Here is a 20,653-nt window from a genome sequence, read left to right on the forward strand (position 1 = left end):
AGTATTAAAAAATGACTATTCATGTTGTTCACGAATGTGTTGGAAGATCAGGTTATTAGCCTTCAGAACTTGTTCTCAGACTATGCACTTCCATGTGAAGTCACTTCTGTGAGAATTGTTGTGCAATTCAGGGAGCTTTGTAAGAAATTTGGTGCATGGTGCAGCGTCCAGTGTTTGGCAGCTGGCTCTAAACATAAGTAAATGTTCACATATGGACGAAAATTGTAAATATTGTTTAAGTTTATGATCAGTGCTAAATCGCTACCATTAGCATCATTGCCAGGTTTTTTGATATAAAGTGGCACAAGCAAGGAAATACTGTGTGAAGAAGGAAAAGGTAGTCAACGTTTGGGGGAAAGGATTCTGTAAACCTGTTTCGATCTACAAAAATTGTCTGGTTAGATTCTAAGAATAGTCATAATATTTCAAAATCATGTTTTATTTGATGTCAGTATGGCGAACTGATCTTCAGACATCTCTGACGGTTTATGCAGAGAAACCCAGGTTGAACCACGTGTACAGTGACCAGTGACAAGTCAGTCCATAAATTTTCCTGCTCTCTTGATACACAGGTACCATTAGACTGGTAGGATGAACAGATACCTGGCATCACTTAGTTGCTGACGGTGCCAGCATTCAATGGTGGAGCAGTGAAATACTTATGTACGTGGACTTAAGTGGAAGCTAGGAAAATGATCTGTCCATTAATGTATTCTTATGATGGTGAAGTTTGGTGGAAGTGATGACGTGGTCTGTAGCTATTTTTCCTGATATTCTCTGGGCTTATTAAGATGGGTCTATGGCAAAATGAACTCAGATATTTTGAGAAATGTTTTAGACACCAGCATGTATCCTCACTCTATGGCAATTATTCTGAACGCTCTTTTTTTTTTCTCGTATGTATGATAGTGTTCTCGCCTACAATGGAAGGACCTATATATTTTGCTTAAAAGATAATCAAGTGGATTTCCTAGACTGGCCTGCCAAATGTTGACCTAATGTTTTTAACATCTTTTAGATGATATTGAAGATGTGTTTGCTTATCAGTTCACCTTGTCCAAAAACCCTGCAACAAGTATTCACCACATTTCGTAAACAATGAAAAACAAGCTCTGCCTCCTTTGTATTTGAACTGAGTAGAAAAATCTTTAAGCAAGATAACATGATTTAGTATTAGTACCACAATGACAATGAGAGAGGTTAGGGCAAAGTCAGAAGTGTGCAGGCAACAGTTTTTTTCCTTCTCGCCATCTGTAAACGATACTCGAAGGAGTGCGGTAGTTAACATTGGCAACAGTTAGTCTTCCATATAATGTACTTATACCTGTCATCTGTAAAAAGACGTATTGAAGAAACCAGTGTAACAAGCTGCAGATCTGGTGTCAGAACAACTATAGCTCTGTCTTCAGAATGATGTAAATTATTTAGTTTGAAACCATTGAATATCTGTTATAACTATAAAGTGAAGTGCGTCTTGTGGCACTAAATAACTGCCATGGTGTACTGCTATGGAAAATTTTAGATTAAATGCAGTTCAAAAACTTCGTAATTACATTGTTTACATACCACTCTTTTAAGTCAACACATTTTGTACATTTCATGCACGAGTAGATGCCACTGCTGAAATGTAAACTGTGATGCTCTGTAAAATGCCCTTTACATATTAGTAATTCTTCATGAACCCAAATTGTTATACACCCACAGATTTCTTTAGCTGGAGGAATAAATGGAAGTTAGTGGGTACCAAATCTGGTAAATATGATGGATGATCCAATACTTGAGAGCCTCCTGTTTTCCTATTGCCAAATTACTTTTGTGGGCAAGTGTATTGTCCTGATAAATGATAGAAGTTGCAGTCCAGGACTCTTCTCATGTAATTTATTTTCAATTAATTGGCCCACAAGAGAAGGACCAGACCAATTTCTGTTCTTATCCTTGTCAAATAAAACCTTGTGCACTCCCCCCTTTTTTACTTGATGTGCATTATTGCAGAATGTATACAAACATAACAAAAGCAAAGCTTTGTGAACATCAGTGTCGTTCTGTGGCAGACCAAGCACTCTTCTTTGCCATCATAACAGAAAATTGTAAAGTTTTTTGTTATTTGCATTAATAATTAATGATTCAGGACAAGAATCTGTCTATGTACCAAGTAAAACACATAGAAAGGGAACAGCAAAGACAACTTGATTGTTAATTACTGTGTGGCTCAAAATACATATTACTGTGTTAATTGTTGTGTGGCTCGGTGTATTCAATACTTTTTTATGGGTATAATTCTCCTTGCATTCAGTGGAGAGAAAAAAAATGTGAATGAGAGGACATAAGGTGTCTGAGGCTGATAATTAATGTATAACAAGTTCACATGAAAGCCTCACATTTTGCACTTTTGTAGAAACTGAATACATCAGACATGTAGAGCATGTTTGATAAACACTCTTAGTCTGTAAACTTGTATTTATTGATACGTTATTGGTTAGTCTTGATTTCTATGTGCAAAACTGAAACAGTGTTGAAAAATAGTGAGCAGAACTTCTAATACTGAATGAATGTATTCAAATCACATTGCGCTACTGAGGCATGTCCATAAGGGAAGTACCATTTTGGAAAAAAAAAACCTCTTGACAAATGTTTTTTCAAACCAAAATTTCTTTTTAGTATAAGGAACATTTCTTAAACTACCATTTTACATAGTTGCCACCATTGTTCAGACATTTGTCATAGTGGGGAAACAAGCTTTACTATATTGTCTATGTAGAAAGATACTGCCAGTGAGGATAGCCACATCTGAACTCCATTTTTTGTGTCATTTTCTGCTTGTTGTGAGTTGCTTCCCAGAGGTGAAAGCATCAGTTTGGTATTTTACAGTGAAATCTTTGGTGTGCAGTTGAAAACAAGAGATGTGGAATGCTCAGTCAAGGTATTGTGTTGCTTCACGACAATGCTCATCCCCATTCTGCTGGTGTCACTGAAAATCTTATTCAACAATTTGTATGTAGTTCAATTGCTCAATGTAAAGCCTCAGTCTTGCACCTTCTGAACAGCATTTGTTCTTGAACTTGAAGCATGGTTTAGGAGGAAGACCTTTTCACCGTGATGACTATGGAAACAAATGATGTTTAGCAGTGACTGTCTTTACTGGCTGCATCTTTCCATAAGAGGGCACAGAAAGTTGATTTCCTGCCATGACAAATGCCTGAAAAAATGGTGGCAACTGTGTAGAAAAATAGTTTCAGAAATTCTCTTTCTTGCAAAAATAAATTTTTGTTTGAAAAAATGTTTGATCAGTTTTTTTTTTTTTTCCAAAATGGTACTTACTTTCCAGACTCACCTTATAATTTCAGTAACTTCAGATATTAAATGTACTATACCTTTTTGATGCAGTTTCTCACTTCAAGCACTAAGAATAATCATGATGCAAAAAACAGCCCCAATAAACTATGGATTGTTGCATTAATAGCAAACAGATTTATTGTCACTAATTTGCATTCTTGTGGCAAATAAAAGAAAGGCATGTCTTTGACAAATGTTCAGGAAAGGATGCAGTGCCCTGCAACATCCTTTCTCAGTAGGCTTCATTATTATCATTACTGTTGTAGTTATTTGTGCAATTAATTTGTACTGAAAGTAACAGTTTGGTGTAAAAGACTGCATTGTCATTAGCCACTGATATGATACCTCAGTGACAGCATTGGTAACAAATTATAATACTACTACTGCTGCTGCTGCTGCTGCTTGTGGTAATATAATAATAATAATAATAATAATAGTGTGCCCCACTCATGGTTACTACAAATATTGGAAATATACAAAGTAGATCCTAAATTGATACAGTTCCTAAACATAGTAATGAAAAATTGGAAAACCACACTTAATATCCAAACAAATTCAAATAATATCACATCACAGCCAATACAGATTACGCATGGAATATACCAAGGAGACTCATTAAGTCCTTTCTGGTTCTGCCTTGCTCTGAACCCACTATCCAACATGCTAAATAATACAAATTATGGATACAATATTACTGGAACATACGCACACAAAATCACACATTTGCTATACAATCACTCATATAAATACATCGGCTACACCACTACAATTTCATAACCACCTCTACAACCCGTTAGACCACATAACATCAACAGATACGAAGAAAGTAAATTGGAAAAAGAAAACACTTCATGGCAAGCACCCGTATCATCTAACACAGCCACACATTGATCAAGACGCATCCAACACATGGCTAAGAAAAGGCAATATATACAGTGAGACAGAAGGATTCATGATTGCAATACAGGATCAAACAATAAACACCAGGTATTACAGCAAGCATATTATTAAAGATCCCAATACCATAACAGATAAATGCAGACTTTGTAAACAACAAATAGAAACAGTAGATCACATCACAAGCGGATGTACAATACTAGCAAATACAGAATACCCCAGAAGACATGACAATGTCGCAAAAATAATACATCAACAGCTTGCCTTACAACATAAACTTTTAAAACAACAAGTTCCTACATACAAGTATGCACCACAAAATGTACTGGAGAATGATGAATACAAATTATACTGGAACAGAACCATTATAACAGATAAAACAACGCCACATAACAAACCTGACATCATACTCACCAATAAAAAGAAGAAATTAACACAACTAATCGAAATATCCATACCCAATACAACAAATATACAAAAGAAAACAGGAGAAAAAATTGAAAAATACATCCAACTGGCTGAGGAAGTCAAAGACATGTGGCATCAGGATAAAGTTGACATCATACCAATTATACTATCAACTACAGGAGTCATACCACACAATATCCACCAGTACATCAATGCAATACAGCTACATCCAAACATATATATACAGTTACAGAAATCCGTAATTATTGATACATGTTCAATTACCCGAAAGTTCCTAAATGCAATATAACATGTACCGTACAGCAAGAAGGAAGTGACGCTTGATAAAGGTCCGCGTCACTCCATTCTTAACCAGACTTAACGTCTGAGAAAGTAAAGAAGATGATATAATAATAATAATACATACCCGTGGAGGCCTGGGAAAAGAATAGGCCTCCGGTATGTTCTGCCAGTCGTAAAAGGCGACGAAAAGAACAAACCACTAATAGGGCTAACCCCCCTTTAGTGTGATTAGTTGGTTCAGGACAGAACTAAAGAAGCCTCGGACAAGCGCCGTCATGGTCGGGGACAACGCTTGAACCCTATGCCCGCCCACAATGGTAACGACACTGCTAGCCAACTGGAAAATGATTTAAATCCAAATAGACGTGTTTTGCAGGATATGCTTCCTGCAACCACCCTAGAAGGAAAACAAAGACAGAGGATGAGATGGTCAGATGAAGTTAATCGACACCTCATGTTCTGTTATTACCAAGCAACAAACCTAGGAACCAACACAACTGGATACAGATCACAAGTATACACAACATTTATTACCAGATACCCAGAATTTAAATTTTTAACAGAACAACGACTAGCTGATCAGATCCGTGTGATAATCAAAAATAACAGGATACCCCAGTCAGAATTAGAAATCATCAAACAACAAGTACAACAAATACTGGAACAAAATAATGTGCAATCAGAAGAAGAAGAAGAAAATACAGTAATGGACTCAAACATCCCAGAGCAAACAAACAAAGAACAACATGCATCAATTAAACAGCCAGAGGAAAACGAAATCTTAAGACAGCCACCAGAACAAGCACAAATAGAACACGAAGTGACACACATGTTAGATACAGAAGAAAAATTTCAGCTGACATATATAGAATACAAAGACACAAATACAGACATTTGACCATTCTTGCAAAGACCGCCAAATAACCCACAAGTCGAAACAACAATAAAAACTATCAACACAATCATACCCAACAAAATGAGTGAAAACACAACTATGGAAGAGTTACAACTACTGGTTTATATAGGAGCACTCACTACACTAAATATACACACTAGGCAAAGATCAGAACCAACCAACACACAGAAGAAACCCACAAAACCAGCATGGCAACACAGGCTACAGATCAGAATAGAAAAACTGAGAAAGGACATCGGACAGCTAACACAATTTATAAGAAATGAAATGTTAGAAAAAAAACAAAAAAGGTTAGGTAAAATCTCACAACAAGAAGCGATAGAGCAATTAGATGAAAAGAAACAGAAATTACAAGCATTGGCCAAACGACTTAGAAGATACAAAAAAAGTGAAAATAGAAGGAAACAAAACCAAACATTCAACACAAACCAAAAGAAATTTTACCAGACAATAGATAACACACACATTAAAATATACAATCCACCAAACATAACAGACATGGAACACTTCTGGACCAACATATGGTCAAACCCGGTACAACATAACAGGCATGCACGGTGGATACAAGCAGAAACAGACTCATACAAGATGATACCACAAATGCCTGAAGTGATAATTTTGCAACATGAAGTCACCCGAGCAATTAATTCTACGCACAATTGGAAAGCCCCTGGAAATGATAAAATAGCAAATTTCTGGCTAAAGAAGTTCACCTCAACACATTCACATCTAACTAAATTATTTAACAGTTACATTGCAGACCCATACACATTCCCTGATACACTTACACATGGAATAACCTATCTGAAACCTAAAGATCAAGCAGACACAGCAAACCCAGCTAAATATCGCCCCATAACATGCCTACCAACAATCTACAAAATATTAACTTCAGTCATTACACAGAAATTAATGACACATACAACACAGAACAAAATTATAAATGAAGAACAAAAAGGCTGTTGCAAAGGAGCACGAGGATGTAAAGAGCAACTGATAATAGATGCAGAGGTGACATATCAAGCTAAAACTAAACAAAGGTCGCTACACTACGCATACATTGATTACTACAGATGTTGGAAATATACAAAGTAGATCCTAAATTGATACAGTTTATAAACATAGTAATGAAAAACTGGAAAACCACACTTAATATCCAAACAAATTCAGATAATATCACATCACAGCCAATACAGATTAAGCGTGGAATATACCAAGGAGATTCATTAAGTCCTTTGTGGTTCTGTCTTGCTCTGAACCCACTATCCAACATGCTAAATAATACAAATTATGGATATAATATTACTGGAACATACCCACACAAAATCACACATTTGCTATACATGGATGATCTAAAACTACTGGCAGCAACCAATCAACAACTCAACCAATTACTAAAGATAACAGAAGTATTCAGCAATGATATAAATACGGCTTTTGGAACAGACAAATGTAAGAAAAATAGCATAGTCAAGGGAAAACACACTAAACAAGAAGATTACATACTGGATAACCACAGCAACTGCATAGAAGCGATGGAAAAAACAGTTGCCTATAAATATCTAGGATACAGACAAAAAATAGGAATAGATAATACAAATATTAAAGAAGAACTAAAAGAAAAATATAGACAAAGACTAACAAAAATACTGAAAACAGAATTGACAGCAAGAAACAAGACCACAGCTATAAATACTTATGCTATACCAATATTGACCTACTCATTTGGAGTAGTGAAATGGAGTAACACAGACCTAGAAGCACTCAATACACTTACACGATCACAATGCCACAAATATAGAATACATCACATACATTCAGCAACAGAAAGATTCACATTAAGCAGAAAGGAAGGAGGAAGGGGATTTATCGACATAAAAAACCTACATTATGGACAGGTAGACAATTTAAGAAAATTCTTTCTAGAACGAGCAGAAACTAGCAAAATACACAAAGCAATCACTCATATAAATACATCGGCTACACCATTGCAATTTCATAATCACTTCTACAACCCTTTAGATCACATAACATCAACAGACACGAAGAAAATAAATTGGAAAAAGAAAACACTACATGGCAAGCACCCGTATCATTTAACACAGCCACACATCGATCAAGACGCATCCAACACATGCCTAAGAAAAGGCAATATATACAGTGAGACGGAAGGATTTGTGATTGCAATGCAGGATCAAACAATAAACACCAGATATTACAGCAAGCATATTATTAAAGATCCCAATACCACAACAGATAAATGCAGACTTTGCAAACAACAAATAGAAACAGTAGATCACATCACAAGCAGATGTACAATACTAGCAAATACAGAATACCCCAGAAGACATGACAATGTAGCAAAAATAATACATCAACAGCTTGCCTTACAACATAAACTTATAAAACAACACGTTCCCACATAAAAGTATGCACCACAAAGTGTACTGGATAATGATGAATTCAAATTATACTGGAACAGAACCATTATAACAGATAAAACACCACCACATAACAAACCTGACATCATACTCACCAATAAAAAGAAGAAATTAAGGGGCTCCGGAACGCCCTATACTTGCAATGTTAAAATAACGCTTATAAATTACGTCTTTCCTCACAAAGTTTTTGAGGTAGGAAGTTGAACTTTTTACAGATTATTTATTGGAATATGGGCTACAACTTAACACAGGGATTTTACAAAATTTTGGTTCAGTTATTATAGATGATTTTTTTTCAATTGTAATGAAAATTCACAACATTTTTTGCAATTTTTTATTTATATATTCAAAAATATACAGTTTTTTGGAAAAAGGCTGTGTTAAATTATGCAGAAGGTACTGTGTAACATTTACTGAAAGTTTGAAACAAATATGTTTGGAATATCCTTAGAAAACATGTAATTAGTATGAGAAAATAAAAGTTTTGGGAATCGAGCGACAAAGATTGGATTAACTTTTTAGTGCATTCCAGGTCCATAGGATGGATTATCTTCATCCTCTGCAAACTCCTCCTCCAGCTTCCTCTTGTTCCTCCTCCTGTTTACTCTTGCTTGTATTTCTAGACTCTTTACAGCCCTGTCTGCAGCCCGAAGGCATTCCTTGTCTAAAGCAAGCATCGCTCGTACCATGTTAGAACCTATCTTCATTCCCATATTTCTAAATACCTTCCACCTTACAATGTTGCCATCATTGAAAGTCGCAACAGCATCATACACACCAAAGTGAAGTGTTTCTATTCCAACAAATACAGTCTTGGGGATTCTCGACCATATAACACTATTTACACTTTCATTGGGGTTTTGAGTTTTTCCGTGAATACACTTTTTCAACAGTTCAGGTGCTGCTAAGTCTCTGAAAATAGGTTTTATCACCTCCATTATTGCATGAGGCAGACTATGCTTATGAGTGTACACTTCACCAGTTAGCAATCCTTTGTTATATTTACACCAACTGTCTTCTTCTTTGGGACACAAGCTATGTTGGGGATTTTCATCATCTTTATTGTTTACAGTAATAACACATACCTTTGGCTTTCCAACATTTCTCCTTTTCTTAAAAGCCTTCAGAGGATTACTAATAACTTTACTTTTACTCATTATTATACTTCAACAAAACAGAGACTCAAGAAACAGAATTAATTATGAATATTTTCGAGATAACGACAGAGTAAATAAACATGAAACAATTGACAATCACCAGCGATATATATTGAACCATCACAGGTTAGCCACAACACATACTTTATCTCACATCACTAAAATGTACCTGATGAACACGGACGTTAATAATAACACCATTTGACAGCAGTTTAACAGTGGGTCATGCCCATGTAGAACACATTTCAAAAAAAATTTAAAAATAGTTGTAGTCTTCGGAATTGAATAAATTATATATCTATTAAAAGGTAATAGTCTGCAAATTCAGAAAACGCAACAAAGTAAAAATTGAACTTTTCATGATTTTGAGCCTTTCCGGAGCCCCTTAACACAACTAATCGAAATATCCATACCCAATACAACAAATATACAGAAGAAACAGGAGAAGAAATTGAAAAATACATCCAACTGGCTGAGGAAGTGAAGGATATGTGGCATCAGGATAAAGTTGAGATTATACCAATTATACTATCAACTACAGGAGTCATACCACACAATATCCACCAGTACATCAATGCAATACAGCTACATCCAAACTTATATATACAACTACAGTAATCAGTAATTATTGATACATGTTCAATTACCCAAAAGTTCCTAAATGCAATATAACACATACCATACAGTTAAAAGGAAGTGACGCTTGATCAAGGTCCGCGTCACTTTCCATTTTTAACCAGACTTAACGTCTGAGAAAGTAAAGAATAATAATAATAATAATAATCCACGTGGAGGCCCGGGAAAAGAATAGGCCTCCGGTATGTTGTGCCAGTCGTAAAAGGTGACGAGAAGAACAAACCACTAATAGGGCTAACCACCCTTTTAGTGTGATTACTTGGTTCAGGACAGAACTAAAGAAGCCTCTGACAAGCGCCGTCATGGTCGGGGACGACGCTTGAACCCTATGCCCGCCCACAATGGTAATGACACTGCTAGCCAACTGGAAAATGAATTAAATCCAAATAGACGTGTTTTGCAGGATATGCTTCCTGCAACCACCCTAGAAGGAAAACAAAGACAGAGGATGAGATGGTCAGATGAAGTTAATCGACACCTCATGTTCTGTTATTACCAAGCAACAAATCTAGGAACCAACACAACTGGATACAGATCACAAGTATACACAACATTTATTACCAGATACCCGGAATTAAAATTTTTAACAGAACAGGGACTAGCTGATCAGGTCCGTGTAATAATAAAAAATAACAGGATACCCCAGTCAGAATTAGAAAACATCAAACAACAAGTACAACAAATACTGGAACAAAATAATGTGCAATTAGAAGAAGAAGAAGAAGAAGAAGAAGAAGAAAATACAGTAATGGACTCAAACATCCCAGAGCAAACAAACAAAGAACAACATGCATCAATTAAACAATCAGAGGAAAACGAAATCTTAAGACAGCCACCAGCACAAGCACAAATAGAACATGAAGTGACACACATGTTAGATATAGAAGAAAAATTTCAGTTGACATATATAGAATACAAAGACACAAATACAGACATTTGACCATTCTTGCATAGACCACCAAATAGCCCACAAGTCGAAACAACAATAAAAACTATCAACACAATCGTACACAACAAAATAAATGAATACACAACTATGGAAGAGTTACAACTACTGGTTTATGTAGGAGCACTCACTACACCAAATATACACACTAGGCAGAGATCAGAACCAACCAACACACAGAAGAAACCCACAAAACCAGTATGGCAACACAGGCTACAGATCAGAATAGGAAAACTGAGAAATGACATTGGACAGCTAACACAATTTATAAGAAATGAAATATCAGACAAAAAATGAAAAAGGTTAGGTAAAATCTCACAACAAGAAGCAATAGAGCAATTAGATGAAAAGAAGTAGATATTACAAGCGTTGGCCAAACGGCTTACAAGATACAAAAAAATATGAAAATAGAAGGAAACAAAACCAAACATTCAACACAAACCAAAAGAAATTTTACCAAACAATAGATAACACACACATTAAAATAGACAATCCACCAAACATAACAGACGTGGAACACTTCTGGAGCAACATATGGTCAAACCCGGTACAACATAACAGACATGCATGGTGGATACAAGCAGAAACAGACTCATACAAGATGATACCACAAATGCCTGAAGTGATAATTTTGCAACATGAAGTCACCCGAGCAATTAAATCTACGCACAATTGGAAAGCCCCTGGAAAAGATAAAATAGCAAATTTCTGGCTAAAGAAGTTCACCTCAACACATTCACATCTAACTAAATTATTTAACAGTTACATTGCAGACCCATACATATTCCCTGATACACTTACACATGGAATAACTTATCTGAAACCTAAAGATCAAGCAGACACAGCAAACCCAGCTAAATATCGCCCCATAACATGCCTACCAACAATCTACAAAATATTAACTTCAGTCATTACACAGAAATTAATGACACATACAACACAGAACAAAATTATAAATGAAGAACAAAAAGGCTGCTGCAAAGGAGCACGAGGATGTAAAGAGCAATTGATAATAGATGCAGAGGTGACATATCAAGCTAAAACTAAACAAAGGTCGCTACACTACGCATACATTGATTACTACAGATGTTGGAAATATACAAAGTAGATCCTAAATTGATACAGTTTATAAACATAGTAATGAAAAACTGGAAAACCACACTTAATATCCAAACAAATTCAGATAATATCACATCACAGCCAATACAGATTAAGCGTGGAATATACCAAGGAGATTCATTAAGTCCTTTGTGGTTCTGTCTTGCTCTGAACCCACTATCCAACATGCTAAATAATACAAATTATGGATATAATATTACTGGAACATACCCACACAAAATCACACATTTGCTATACATGGATGATCTAAAACTACTGGCAGCAACCAATCAACAACTCAACCAATTACTAAAGATAACAGAAGTATTCAGCAATGATATAAATACGGCTTTTGGAACAGACAAATGTAAGAAAAATAGCATAGTCATGGGAAAACACACTAAACAAGAAGATTACATATTGAATAACCACAGTGACTCCATAGAAGCGATGGAAAAAACAGATGCCTATAAATACCTAGGATTCAGACAAAAGATAGGAATAGATAATACAAATATTAAAGAAGAACTAAAAGAAAAATATAGACAAAGACTAACAAAAATACTGAAAACAGAATTGACAGCAAGAAACAAGACAAAAGCTGTAAATACTTACGCTATTCCAATATTGACCTACTCATTTGGAATAGTGAAATGGAGTAACACAGACCTAGAAGCACTCAATACATTTACACGATCACAATGCCACAAATATAGAATACATCACATACATTCAGCAACAGAAAGATTCACATTAAGCAGAAAGGAAGGAGGAAGGGGATTTATCGACATAAAAAACCTACATTATTGACAGGTAGACAATTTATGAAAATTCTTTCTAGAACGAGCAGAAACTAGCAAAATACACAAAGCAATCACTCATATAAATACATCGGCTACACCATTGCAATTTCATAACCACTTCTACAACCCTTTAGATCACATAACATCAACAAATACGAAGAAAGTAAATTGGAAGGGGAAGGCACCACATGGCAAGCACCCGTATCATCTAACACAGCCACACATCGATCAAGACGCATCCAACACATGGATAAGAAAAGGCAATATATACAGTGAGATGGAAGGATTCATGATTGCAATACAGAATCAAACAATAAACACCAGATATTATAGTAAGCATATTATTAAAGATCCCAATACCACAACAGATAAATGCAGACTTTGCAAACAACAAATTGAAACAGTAGATCACATCACAAGCGGATGTACAATACTAGCAAATACAGAATACCCCAGAAGACATGACAATGTCGCAAAAATAATACATCAACAGCTTGCCTTACAACATAAACTTATAAAACAACACATTCCCACATACAAGTATGCACCACAAAATGTACTGGAGAATGATGAATACAAATTATACTGGAACAGAACCATTATAACAGATAAAACAACACCACATTAAAAACCTGACATCATACTCACCAATAAAAAGAAGAAATTAACACAATTAATCGAAATATCCATACCCAATACAACAAATATACAAAAGAAAACAGGAGAAAAAATTGAAAAATACATCCAACTGGCTGAGGAAGTCAAAGACATGTGGCATCAGGATAAAGTTGACATTATACCAATTATAGTATCAACTACAGGAGTCATACCACACAATATCCACCAGTACATCAATGCAATACAGCTACATCCAAACTTATATATACAACTACAGAAATCTGTAATTATTGACACTTGTTCAATTACCTGAAAGTTCCTAAATGCAATGTAACATATACCGTATAGTAAAAAGAAAGTCACTCTTGATCGAGGTCCGCGTCACCTTCCATTTTTAACCAGACATAACGTCTGAGACAAGAAAGAAATAATAATAATAATAATAATAATAATAATAATAATAATAAATCAACAACAACAACAGTAACTTTGTATGAATTTGTGTGTGTTGATAAGAGAATGCCATACAAGACTTGAAGATCACAAACAGTTTTGTTTTTCTAGAAATTAATTCTACAAACAAGGTGTTGTGACATGCTTGCTTGCAAATGTAAAACACGAGAATGAAGGCATGGTTTTTACTTTCTTTCAGTGGTTCTCCTCAAATGATGCGGAAGGTAGAGTGTACTTCTACCAAGAGAACAGCAGTGAATCATCGTGGAGATTGCCAGAAGTACCGTCTACAATGTTGGAAGTATGTGTATTTGATTCATTAATTGTTCTTATCTATGACAAATTGTATGCTTGTTTAGTAAGAATTCAAAGTGGCACTTTTCCGTTTATGTATTAATATTTGTTTGAGGAATTTTTCATGATACTGCAGAATGTTTTATTACAAAACACCATGCATTTCAATAATGGGTGCCGCAATCACCATTTCCACCAGCAAATGCAGTGGCACCTTGAAGCATTTCCAGTCTCAGTCTTCAACTAAAAAGGATGTACTTTTTAACATGTTACAAATCATTATTCAATATTAAAAGCATGTCACATATTTATATTTGTGCTGCACTGTGTACTGATACAAATGGCAGACTAAATGTGAACTGGATAATGAAAGTAACTCTGCATTTGTGAAAGTGCTAGATCATGACTTGAACACAGAAATCCTAACCATCTCGGGCAAAGCAGGTCCCCAGATTGAGCCACTTGAGCACATCTTTTGATCATATGCCAACTGGTGACCTGTCATTAGCTCTCCCCTTACAGCTTTCCACAGAGGATCTACTGCCCTTCAGTTTATCTTGTCCTCCTATACCTTCTACTTCTGTGTAGTTTACTTAAGACGTTTGAAAGACTCTTTTTGAATCCGGCTGCAAAATTTTTTTATCAGCTGCCCAAATGAGAATGTTTAGTCAGACAGTGGTTCCCATAGGGAATTTAGGGCATTTGATAGTGACAGGAGATATTTAATGTGCTTACCATCATTTAGAATTTCTGTAGGAATTGAATGCTCAGTACTGATGTACAAGATACATGTTAAGCCACTTCAGAATTTCAGGTGGTTATAGACTTGTAAGATACAGATTAAAAATAGATACAAAGCTAGGGAAAAAACTGACTAACCAGGCAGGAAGACGGAAATGTAGAATATGATAACCTATTTAAGAATAAGGTTGATCGGTTTGTTGTTGTTGTTGTTGTTGTTGTTGTTGTTGTTCTGCTAGTCCTGCATGGTTCGCAGGAGAGCTTCTGTAAAGTTTGGAAGGTAGGAGACGAGGTACTGGCGGAAGTAAAGCTGTGAGGACGGGGCGTGAGTCGTGCTTGGGTAGCTCAGTTGGTAGAGCGCTTGCCCGCGAAAGGCAAAGGTCCCGAGTTCGAGTCTCGGGCCGGCACACAGTTTTAATCTGCCAGGAAGTTTCATATCAGCGCACACTCCGCTGCAGAGTGAAAATCTCATTCTGGAAGGTTAAATGAGTATTTATATTGAGAGGCAAGTCATGAACATAAACAGGAATAAAATTGATCCAAGGATTGAACCTTGAGAAACGTCTTGTGACACAGTTTTCCACTCGGTAATCCGCTCTATTTGATGTGATTATTACCCTTTGTTTCCTCGCCGTGAGGTATGATTCATACCATTTCAAAGCAATATCCCTTATTCCATATCTGTTGAGTTTGAAAAGCATCAGGGCGTGGTTTAAGAGTTGAATGCTTTTGTAACATATGTAAAGGAAAATAATATAATTTAACAACAAATTTATTGTTTTGCTTGATGAGATTTTATATTTAGAGCAGTTAAAGACTATGAGTGAATGTAAAGCAAAATAAATAAAATTATCTAGAGTACATATGGTAAACTAAAAAGGTTGTCACTATTAAGCTTCTGATGTGTCTGAAACAGCAAGTTTACACCATGATGACAAATTTGATGATTGAGCACCTAAGAAATAGCATAATTTTCTGAAGACTTGATGTGCTGTCTTCCATTTTCCATGTTCTCCCACCTGCTCGTATCTTGTACCACGGCTTGACTTTTGCTGTTTTGTACTTCATTGACCGTGGCTGTGCATTCAGTTTTTACATAATGAAATGTTCACTCTGCGGTGGAGTGTGCACAGACATCACACTCCCTGGCAAAGTAAAACTATGTTCTGAACCGAGATGCAAACTCGGGACCTTCACCTTTTATGGACAAGTGCTCTACCAATTGAACTGCCCAAGCATGACTCTCAACCAGTCCTCAGAGTCCTGCAATTTTAGGAGGAGAGCTTCTGAGAAATTTGGAAGGAAAGGCAAAAGTCCCAAGTTCAACTTTCAGTCCAGCACACTGTTTTAATCTGCCAGGAAGTTCCATTATTGGCATATTCACTGGTGGAGGCTGACTTCCATCCTTACTGAAACTTGACGTTTCTATTATTGTGTGAAAGTGATGGTTTTTGTATATAAAAAATTCTCATTTGCAGGTTGTACCACCAGCCACGCCAAGCTCTAAGGAAACTGCAAAGGAAAAAGAGAAACCAACTGTAATAATATCTTCCGATGATTCTCAGATACGACACCAAATTGAGGATGAAATCAGGCCTACATTTCGAATGACCAAGGCACGTTCCATGCTTCTCACAGACACAAAGTAAGTAACTGTTTTTAAAACATCTCAGAAGTTACTCTACTTAATTCTTAGGATGACCATAATTGTTTATTAACGCATTGCTGCTTTTCATAGTAGCCATAATGACTATTCTTGACAAATTGAGACAGTGAAACAAAAATGCTTTAAAGACAGAAGATATAATTTATTATTAAGTTTTTCATTGCTATTATTCCAATTGGCAAGTGGACTTCCACGGATGTACTTCAGTGGTTAATACAGAACTTGTACCCATATTGTATCAAGCAGGTAAAAGCAAGATCACACGCAAATTTGACTCTCAAATTCCATGTGATTATTGATTATGTGAATCTTGGATTTCAGCAGCAATTGAATGCATCAAAGTCCCACCGAAGTATTCCATACATTTAATAATCTGACACTACAAGAAGTCTGAGAATAATATCATTCGATCTGGCCTAAAGAAGATTCATTTGATTGCAATGCTTATCCTTGAATTACTGTCAGGCCTTCATGTTTGGACACAAACTCATATAAAAAAATCACCATCCAGCCATCCTATCTCATTATTTGATGGTTGTGCAAATCTGATAACGACATACTTTTGGTTTGAACAGACCCAGGTCCACTCAAAGACACTGACAATGAAGGGACATTTTTGTCCCCTGTGGGATTGAAAATAAGAAATATTGGGGAATACAACTAGTCATCCACCACAGATAGCATTTCGAGTGTAAAAACAGTGGTGATCATTGTAGCTGAGGTATCAAACACTTCTTCACCTGAGCACAAATGTGATCATATGCACACATCCACATTCTTGTCTGCAGCTTAATGCTTTACAGGTATAACAACATTAACTGCCACATTTAGAGGGATGAAATGTTGACACTGTTGAAACACCATATTTTTTCCACATGTTCTCCTTCTGTGATGAAGCAATCATTGTCAAACCCCAACAATTTATGATACAGTATTGGAGACCTGCAAGATAAATTTGTATGAAGGATATTAAAAGGTTTTATTACTTGCTTAAATTAAAAGTTTTCTGTTGTCAGCTTAACACACCACAATTTTTTCCAGTGAAGACAGTACAACCTGAACTTAATTTTATTGGCAGGATAACATTGCATTGAGAGATTTTAAAGCGGTAGAGTGTTTCCTGTTAAACAAAACAACAAAAGAAAGAGAGAGAGAGAGGGGGGATGGAGGGGGGGTGAGAGAGGGAGAGAGAGAGAGAGAGAGAGAGAGAGAGAGAGAGAGAGAGAGAGAGAGAGGAGTGTGTGTGTGTGGGGGGGGGGGGGGGGGGCGCAATCATGAAGTTTCAAATTCCTTCCATCTCTTCACATTTCCAGATCATCATTGGAGTGGTGGCCCACACCCAACCTACTGAGAGTAACTTTGTTCTGTAATTTTAATTTACTATCATGCATGTATAATTTATTATAATTTGCAGATTTTTTTCTTTTTATTTGTTTCATTTTACAGGAGTAGGGAGACTACAACCAAATCATCATCTGTCCCGAGAAATTATCTACCCATTTGGGATGGAGTAGTTGTGAGTTGGTTATTTGAACACTAAATATAAAATATATAATTCCAAACAGACTATATCATAGAACTTACAAGAAATTTGTGTGTGTTTCAGCATACTTTGAAGGAAGGAACATTGAACAAAACAAAAATGTGGGAAATTGGAGGGAAGAAAGTCCGAAAGAACTGGTCCCCCTCTTATGTTGTCCTCAGTAAATTTCATCTTCTCTTCTTCAAGGACATTAAGGCATACAATGCTGTTGTTAGTATAGTGTTTACTTTTTATATATTTAAAAGAGTCGTGTGAGATATTAAATTATGTTAAGCATTTGTACTATTTTTAGTTACAGTATCTTTTTTATGCTTACATTTGAGTGATGTCTTGAACTGGGTTGTTGTTGGTAGATTGCTAAATGATGAAAGGCAGAAATGAATTTCCAGACCCCTGTATGAACTGTAATCTTCACACAGTTGCAGATGGAGGCAAACGAATAGTTTGTAAGTTTCTAGATGGTAGGATTTCCAAAATTTGTATGTGACCTTTCATGGGAGACATTGCTAGTCAGCATCTTGGTGGCCCTCTGGTATTTATAGGACTGCCTTACAGAAATGCAGCAACACATACTTTTGTACAAATCCCATGTAATAAAGTAGTATCAACTAATTAGTGGCACAGCTAGGTTCACTTACATCCACAGTGATCGAGCATTCTTTTTATGGGCAAGTGGCAGCAACTCGTTCTTCCTGCAGCTTATTTTGTATATTACTTCCCTTCATACAGCTGTACTTAGTCACACTTAAATGTAGGCTGGTGAGGCTACATCAAGAGGTTCATATCAGAGGCTAGATTTTGAAAAAGTATGGAGCTTTTCTTGTCATTCTGAACATCATTGTCTTCTAGCGGTGATTCTCCTACTTAGAATATCGTGAGTTGCTAATCTGAGATTTCCAAAAGTACTCAGATTAAAAATCTACACCTGTTATTTATATAGGTGGCGATTATGAGGACTTTTGTTAAATTTGACTGACATACATCCAATGGCATGTGCACATCCCTTGAGTAATTACGATCTGGGGAAGCCTATTGGATTTTAACAGTGAAAATGTTTTTCATCCAATTCATTATCAGACATAGTTTTATCAGGGCTGAGCATATGTGAGAATACAGGTTTTCACATTGCTAATGCGTGCTCACAGCTCTCTACACATCCCCAACCCCACACATATTCTGACAGCTAGGAGTCACCTGCTCACTACTTTTACCCATTTGTAAAAGCTCATTTCAAATCCACACATCTGGGGCAAAGCAGCGTGTTGACATTTTGTCGCTAGAATTGTGTATGTCAAGGTCTCGTGTGTAGTAATAAGATGTAATGAGTTAGAAAAAATTGGCCAACAAATGAAAATCTAATGAATCCCTATGTTTCAATCCACAGTAGGAAGAAGAGTACATTTTTTATTGAAAATCAAAGTGGCTCTCATTCTTTGTTTTATGATATAGAATTATAGGCATGAACAGTATAATGTGAAAAGACAGTTTCTAGCTGTTTCATGAGAAATTAGCTGTCTGTTTGAATACTGAAGAAAAAGCCAAACTTTCCAAGATAAGACACAGATAGAACAGAGAGAGGAGAGAGAACAAAATAAATGTTCATGTAATTAGGAATGTCATTTTTTGAAACTTTTCTATTATTGTAATTCATTATGTGGTTTTGCCCTCAATTTTACCTCCTCCTTGCAACATACTTGTTGGACAAAAATCAGAGTTGTTGATACTGAGTTCAGTGTGATGGAGAACTCCTTGATTTATCTTAAGATCATGAAACAACTACAGCTAATTAGATATTTCTTGTTTAGAAAACATAATTCTTAAGTATGACCTTTTTTGGGAAAATCGTTCATCAATTGTAATAGAATGGAGCTCATGTAGTGGCTGGTCAGAAGACTGATGCTGTTGATTTGGTGAGAGAAGAATACTGAAATTAATTGTTATGAAGTTTCAAATACCAACAATACACTGTGTCATACACCACATTCATCTGCTAGCCAAATATACAGTTGTAAACTACAAATAATACACTCATATCGCACATTTGGGGCTTCAGCAGTTTGCATCTTTCCTGGGACAACTTGACTGTGACTATGGCAGTGTGCTATATTTTTGTGAAGTACACTGATCAAGCAGAGCAGAAGTGTTGTTTTTGAACATAGTTTCAATGTGCATAAAGACTTGGTGCTGTTCATGTATATATAATTTAATAAAAGATGGTACTGATCTCCCATGGTACACAAAACAGGTCAGAACACTATTGCAGAAGCAACACAAAAGCTTGCTAAATTTAAAAGTACACAAAATCTCCAAGACTGGCGACATTTCCTGAAGTTCGAAACATAGTGTGGACTTCAATGCTTTTAATAGTTTTGACTCTGAAGCTCTGACCTGAAATATGAC

General features: G+C 36.0%; 1 protein-coding gene across 1 annotated transcript in view; it reads left to right on the forward strand.

Moving 5' to 3' along the window:
* LOC126248639 (rho GTPase-activating protein 12-like) overlaps positions 1-20,653 on the forward strand; it is a 228,941-nt gene that overhangs the window by 131,683 nt on the left and 76,605 nt on the right. The window contains exons 4-7 of the mRNA XM_049949822.1: positions 14,209-14,310; positions 16,523-16,689; positions 18,157-18,226; positions 18,317-18,463. Coding sequence (XP_049805779.1) covers positions 14,209-14,310; positions 16,523-16,689; positions 18,157-18,226; positions 18,317-18,463 — 486 coding nt within the window. The remainder of the gene's footprint in view (positions 1-14,208; positions 14,311-16,522; positions 16,690-18,156; positions 18,227-18,316; positions 18,464-20,653) is intronic.

Source organism: Schistocerca nitens, chromosome 3 (genome assembly GCF_023898315.1).
Source record: "Schistocerca nitens isolate TAMUIC-IGC-003100 chromosome 3, iqSchNite1.1, whole genome shotgun sequence".
Classification (NCBI taxonomy): Eukaryota; Metazoa; Arthropoda; class Insecta; order Orthoptera; family Acrididae; genus Schistocerca; species Schistocerca nitens.